The 7189-nt window shown below is 41.9% G+C and overlaps 2 protein-coding genes across 2 annotated transcripts in view; one reads left to right on the top strand and one right to left on the bottom strand.

Annotated features, from left to right (window-relative positions):
• trim37 (tripartite motif containing 37) overlaps positions 1-1213 on the top strand; it is a 16611-nt gene extending 15398 nt beyond the window's left edge. The window contains exons 20-21 of the mRNA XM_035666773.1: positions 968-1034; positions 1190-1213. Of these exons, the coding sequence (XP_035522666.1) occupies positions 968-1034; positions 1190-1213 (91 nt within the window). The remainder of the gene's footprint in view (positions 1-967; positions 1035-1189) is intronic.
• A 4731-nt stretch (positions 1214-5944) lies between these two features.
• The window catches only part of ppm1e (protein phosphatase, Mg2+/Mn2+ dependent, 1E), a 40662-nt gene continuing 39417 nt past the window's right edge, over positions 5945-7189 (bottom strand). Inside the window, exon 8 of the mRNA XM_035666772.1 lies at positions 5945-6002. Coding sequence (XP_035522665.1) covers positions 5945-6002 — 58 coding nt within the window. The remainder of the gene's footprint in view (positions 6003-7189) is intronic.

Genomic DNA, 7189 nt, shown 5'->3' with positions numbered 1-7189 from the left:
GCCGGCGACGGGAGGGAGGTTCGCAGGTAGGAGCGAAGGTGGCGTTGGGAATGAGCATCACTCCAAAGGCGCGGCTTTGTTAGTCCACCACAAATGGCCACCCTGTTCCTTCGTCTTCCTCACCAGGCCGAACACGACGAAACCCAATCGCAATTCGGCTTCCCTTCAACAGTGGCAGTTTTAGTTTAAATAAAGGACAAACAAATATATATAACCAAAAACACGTCAACAACATGCCACCCTTGTACGTGAGTACCTGTAAGTGTATCTTTTGTGGTTCCACGTAGTAATATAAGCATAAGGACTAGTGGCTGATATTGTTAAAACTGGGTGACTAATTAAATCATCCACTGTATCGATTTAAGGCCAGCCATCAGGATTAGACCAAGCTCCTTTGCTGAGGCTTGTTTCCTTTCCCTGAAGAGATGTTGGGATTTGCTCCTGCTAATTGATTTACCCACCCCAAGTCCCGTTTTTAGGTCAACTGCCCTCAATGGTGTTAGAAATTATGATTGGCGTGAAGCTCTTTGCCATACAATGAAACAGGAAAGCACCCCATACAAGAACACTATATCCGTGTCCTGATCAAAGTAAAACAATCACCATGTCTTCATTTGCATGGCCGCAGTTATAAATCTTAACATTTTTTCCTCAACAGAAAGTATTTTACTAAGTAATGAGAAATCTGACTGCAACAAGATGTGTTTTTCGTGTAAAATCTGCAAGATAGTGTTTGATTCTGCATGAGGAAACACACCAAAAGTGAAAAGTACCTGACACCAGCGTCCTTCCGCAGGACTGTTTCACCAGGTGTCACCTATATTCTTCACGTTCTGCTTACGTCCATTATAGGCGTGAAACCACAACATACATATGATGAATTACTCACAACTACAATTAAAAATTAAGGTATTAGGAATACAGGAACGTCTATTGTTTTGTTATTATGCTCTTTACATCCGTGTAGACAGAAGATCTGTGGAGAGGCGGTCTCGTACTCTCGGCTACGTAGATTCTTGGGGATTCACAAGGACGTGTGGCCAACGTACCACCGTAAATGCTGGTTATCGTTCAGGCCGCCCTTAGAATCTGAATAACTGGAAAGACGTCAAAAAGAAGTAGAATACCAAATACACAAGTAAGAACCTGTGCACTCATTAACAAATAACCGGTGCGATTTCTCTTCTAGATAATGGCCAGAGACGACAGTTAATACATGATAATATCACACTTGTAAAACTACCGGCGTACAGTCACAAGGTCAATATGCAAGCGATAGACAACGTCTAATGAGATAAAGGAGGAGAACGAAGCTGAATCAAGACTGTACAGATGAACCCCCGTGTAGCAAACCGCTGGAACCAACTCAGACTAACAGCCCGAATACATAGCCCGTAGGCAGTACGGCGTGCTTTGACCTCTCATCCACATTATCCACCGGCCTACATTTAAACAGAGCGCTCTAACTCCGGGCGGCCTCTTCAAATGTACACGGAGGAACGCCGATACAGCGGGAATGTCCTGCCTCCTTCGTCGTGGAGAGAAGACTGCTTCACGTTCATTTTTCTACCTGCTACCTGCTAGCTACCTGGTTTACAGGAGGTGCAGGAGCGCCTGAACCTCATCACAGCCGGCAGATTATGACTCATAATCCAATGAATGAGAAACTGACTTCAGGAACTTTAAGTGACCTTTCAAATATGGCTGACAGAACGACCGTTTGGTTGCATCCTTCAGCGGAAGACAAACCCTCAGAGAGCCTTTTAATGCAACGTCATTATTGCTTACAGAGAAAAAAGAAAAAACTTTTTTTCCCCCGTGTACATAGACACACAGTGCAGATTCATGGAGGGCCCTATAGTTAAGACGGTGAGAATGGGAGAGCAGAGCTTCAACTTCTGCTTGCTTATCGTTGTCGGAGGGGGGAGGGAAACATCCGACTCAGAGGAACCTTTTTAGTGCAAGCAGAGCGAGAGTGAGGGAGGAAGTGTGGGGGGGTTTCTCGAGCTTAGGTTGAAGTTTTTACCACAGAGAATGATGTTTTTTTTAATTTTTATTGCTCATACAGCGACAACTTCTGGCGATCTGCGATATGATGAGTAACACTGTATTTACTAATTCACAGGATTTTTGGTGAAATCAACCCGTGGGATCCTTGTCATCGAGCACTACGTTTTACTACGGTTACGTCTCTCCCGGGTGCGACCTGCTGTGAAACAAATCAACGGTGAATCACAGAACGCTAACGGCTGCTCTGAGGTGCGGTCATGAATACGACGTGCGTCAGTTTTCCTGCAGCTGCAACCAACAAATCACAAAATGTATCTCGAGTATCTTGTTATAATGACGAAGCATCCCATCGTCGGTGTTGAGAGGAATTTCTCGACAGCTATAGACCTTTTTCACAGGAGCCATTTTGACAAGAAATAGTAAACACAGGAGTTACCATTTAAGATTCGGGTCAAAATGCTGCGACCGCCATGTTTGTGCCCAAACAGTGAACGTTTGTTGAATCAGGAGTTGAAAATAAAATTTTAAAGATAGTTAAAAGCTACATAAAGCCTGTGTAGTCAAATCTTAAGTTGGCTAGTGTTAACAAAAACTAGCTAACTAATCTATATCAATCATCAGATTGATCTAAAATAAAGAAAGATTCAGCAACTGCACAACGTATTTCTGTCTTAAAATGTTTTTAGAAAAGCATTTCGGGGAACTATTTTCGTAGTATTGGAGAAAGTTTCCAAACAAGTCGCCATGTTGGTCCCCTAGCAGCGAGCGTTTGTCAAATGAAGTGTTTCGTAGCATAATTAAGAAAAGGAAAGGAGAAAGTTGACAGAGGAAGGATCAATTTGTGTCAATGGTAACACCTTGGTTTACCCTACTATTTCTTGGCAAAATGGCTGCTGTGAAAAAGGTCTGTCTGGTGGATTGCCATGAAGTTCGTGTTCCCCTCAAGATGAACTGTATTAACTTTGGGGATGAAGTTTATTTTATTTGTCCGTTACCTTAACTGTAAAACTTTGTCAATTTAACAAGATCCTGAGAAAATTTCTTTGTTTACTACCCTGCGTGATCCGTGTAAACAATCTAATCCATTACCTATAAGCAAACAGTGAGACCCAAACTCCGTTTTACCCAAACGCCACAGCTACTCACGTGCTCCTCCTCCTCTCTATTCAACACCATGCTTATCATCTAACACCTGCAGAGCTTGAACGAAAACCTATGAACTACTGATATAATCTGATAGGCAAGATGTTGTTTGTTTTAAGGCTGGTACTGATAAAACATTTTAAATCAAAGCTGCAGATTGGAGATGAAGTATTTGAAGCTGATAATTAACATCTTTTACGTATGTTTTCCCCCCAGATTTGTCGTTCATGTCAGGGTAACGAAAAGCAGCAGCTAGGCCGTGATAGGACGCTATGAAAGCCGGACCAGTTCAACACCTTTATATACTTGAAGGCAGGACTTTAAGGACTGATGCCTCTCAAGCGGGTTCATCACATCCTCACATCAACCTCAGTCCGGTGGTGCGATTTTTCCAACATTTGACTGTTTTAAACGTCAACATCTGACCCAACAGTCGGGCCTCGTGGAGCATGGATTAAAACCACTGATTTACAAGACAGAATTATTATATGTACACTCCTCCAGCACTCGCTCAACTCACAATTATTACTCGTAATATACATACGCATCCGTGCCTAAGTGATATTTAAAATGACTGTGACTTCCTTTTTGTTTGCCGATGACTTCGCCCGTCTTCGACCACTTCTGGAGACTGTAGTGATACTTCCACAAAGAGATCCAGTGGCTTCAGTTTGTTGAGTTATCTCGACAGTACATTCCTCATAGATTGATTGATTGATTGATTGATGCTCCCCCGGAAAGAAGAATCTCCGCAAAGAAACACCACCTCATGTCGACCCACTTCAGAGTCTCCGAGGACCTTCTGGGACATGAGGTACATTCTGCTCCACTGACAGTCTGATGCTCTTCACTAGTCAGTCCGCGGGAGGGTTTAAATGAGTCCAAGGTGATGGCCCTCTTATGTCCGGGATGACTTAAACCAGCCCCTATTGTCTGATGAACCACCTGGTTTTGATCGGACACCTTCCGGGTGTTTCATCAGGTTGGCGACTGGGCCAGGAGAGTGGAGGCACGATTTACAGAACCTGGTCAATAACTAACATCCAGACATTTGGAAAAATTCACTGCATCAAACAAAGAATGGGGGAATGACGATGGTAGGGAATGTTTGGGAATAATTAATGTGTCCTAATGACTGTTTGGTAAGCCCCAACCCTCCAAACAGTAGTTGTCCAATCAAAGCTAGGCACGGCAGGTCTGCCAAATCTTTAAATTTTTTAAACAACAAAACCGTTAAACATAAACAGTTTCAGGGGTTTTTTTAGCCTTTAGGGCTGCACAAATTAAATAATATAACAATAACCAAAATGCAGAAGCTGATAATAAAGATAATGAAGTAAAATAGTTTTGCAAAGAACCCTATAAATCTACAAATCTTTCAGTATAGACCTCAACATCACATCATCAAGTATCGTGAATCATATCACAATATCTGTCAAAATAATCACAATATTATTATTTTTTTTAACATATTGTGCCGCCCTGTTTCCAAAACACAAGAGAGAAGCGTAAGAAATGGATTAAAAAGTTAGCATGTACGGCTAACTGGCCTACTACTACCTACAGTTGTGACATCAATCTAACGTTACTTACAAAGTCAATCAGAATATCATTAGTTAGCTAACTTTATTATTTTGTGGGGCTACAACAGGTTATGTTAAAAAGGGACTGGGGCATCTACTGTGACATATTTACCGTAACGTGTGGTAGCCGGTACTGGATGCTAATAGCTAATAGCTAACGTTTACACTCCAGCAATCACAGCCCAGTCTTAACTTTGATAGCATTACATTTGCCAAACACCTCGGTTAGTCCTCAACCTCAACCCTTTTCTCTTGTAATGTTAAAAATTAAAGCATAAATCACCTAATCTCTGTGTTGCTTGTACATTATTCCGTTAGCATCAAAACAGGGTTATGTCAGAAGAAAATTATTGTCTTTTTGCTTGGGACTTTAGCCTCAGTCTTTTAGCATTGTGCCATGTACAGTACGTAGCCGTCAAAGGCAAAGAATACTTATTTCAGAATCAACTGGACGCAAAGCTACACATGGAGCTGATGCTAATTAGGTAGCTAAATAGGTTAAAATAAGCTAGCAACGGTTGTTATTGTAGCTAAAATCTGACATCGCCGGCCTGAAATCAAAGATCCATTTGGTTGAAAAATTGCAAAGAATTTTCGAGGTGTGAATTTGCCACCGTTATAATTTTGTGCCATGCGAGAGCGGACGGTCTGACAAGTGTAACAACAGTAACCAAAGGGGGGCGGGGCTTAGAGAACAGTCAGTTGCCGCCATAGCAAATAAAATATAAAGCAGTAAAAGGCAACCAAAGGATTTTAAGCATGTTAATGAGAACGGGGGCCGTTTTTAGTACTTTGAAAGTGAATATGAATGTTAGGAACTTAGGGGGGGAACGTGGGTCAGGGTTTACCTATGATTTCATAGCCATTGTGTGGTATAGTTAAGTTTATAGTCATCAAGTATGGTTAGATACAGTAATGATATTGTGTGTATTCGCGAGAAGGTTACACATTTATAGTCTTTCTGGAGATCAGTCTCACCGAGTTAACTGGTTATGGGTGCTATTACAAGATTATTTGATGATTACATATGTTTTAATTGTGATTATGAATTAGCATTAAATAGGAACTCTACATAATGGACCACCTACCGTATTTGGTGTTATAGATATATGAAACCAGTGAATATCAATGGCAAACTGGCTTTTATGGCTCAGCCAGATGTCAGTGCAGTCTTGTGAATTGTGGCATACACGACGTGCTAACATAACTCAAGTGCAGTACTGTGTCATATAGCAGAGAGGGGGCACTCCATTGAAGAATCTAGATCTAGATCAGAGAAAGATCCAGTTATAAGGACGCTGTGGGGCCATGGGAGCCGGCCTCAGTGATTACACTGGCAGCAGGAGCTATCTTGCAGTTGGTGATGACTGAGACGTTTGCTGTCTAATAAGCTACTGTAACGGATGGGCTGTTAACACCACAACTTTATTTACAGATAGAAATACTTTGCTCTCCTACCTCAAGGTACCGAGGCACATACACGTGGAGATTATCCTCAGGTTCTCTGAAGGACTGTGAATCTTAAAAGGACATTTTGGGAAATGTGCTTATTCACTTTCTTCATAAAAAACGTTTGATACCACTCTCAGGTCTGTGCGCTAAACTGGAAGCTATTGTACAGGCAGCAGCCAGTTAGCTTAGCTTAGCATAAAGACTGGAGAGAGGGCTGTCCAAAGGTGACAAAATCCTACCAGCATCTTATTAACACAGTTGTTTGATCCGTGCCAAACAAATGTAAGATTGTTGGCTAATTTTGTTTTCTTTACATTTGGACGTAGCCAAGCTAGCGGTTTTCCTGCGCTGCAAGTCTTTAGACTTGAAGACAACTGTAACTATGCACCTCCAGGATTTCGCAGGGTTACGAGGTTAAATGTGAGACATTTGCATTGTACATCGTCTGCATCTTAACAACTAGAAACAAGGAAGTGAGTTTGGCGCTTAGGGCAGGAAACCACAATGATTGGTCAAAAGCTGTTGTGATTGGGTCGCTGATTGTTGTGATCGCAACTTCTTGGAGGGACTGTGCAATGCATCCTTCTTAAAGATGGAGGCTTAAGATTAACTGATTTACCTGGGAACAGAGCCGTGCTAGCTGTTCCCTCCCCTGCTTCCAGTCTTTGTGCTAAGTTAAGCTAACCGGCTGCTGGCTGTAACTTCACATTTAACTTTGAGAGTGGTGTCGATCTCAATCTAACTCTTAGTATCTTGGTGAGAACCCAAATAAACGTCCAAAAATGTCACAACTCTTCCTTTTTTTTAAGTGGCACAAAGTCATAATGTGACCCGACTCCTTAATGGTGATGTTAACGCATGAATTAAGTGAATGTGTGAGTGTGAAGGAAGTAGGCTTTAGTAACACATATGGAAGGCACGTGTTCTGCAGCTTTCAACTATCCTGGCCCAACATTAAATGGTTTGCACTTATCAAGCCTGCTGGACGTATGTTCAATGGG

Source organism: Morone saxatilis, unplaced genomic scaffold (assembly GCF_004916995.1).
Source record: "Morone saxatilis isolate NCDOM2014 unplaced genomic scaffold, NCSU_SB_2.0 Contig20, whole genome shotgun sequence".
NCBI lineage: Eukaryota > Metazoa > Chordata > Actinopteri > Moronidae > Morone > Morone saxatilis.
Note: the sequence above shows the minus strand (reverse complement) of the source record. Positions and strands in the feature narration are given on the sequence as shown.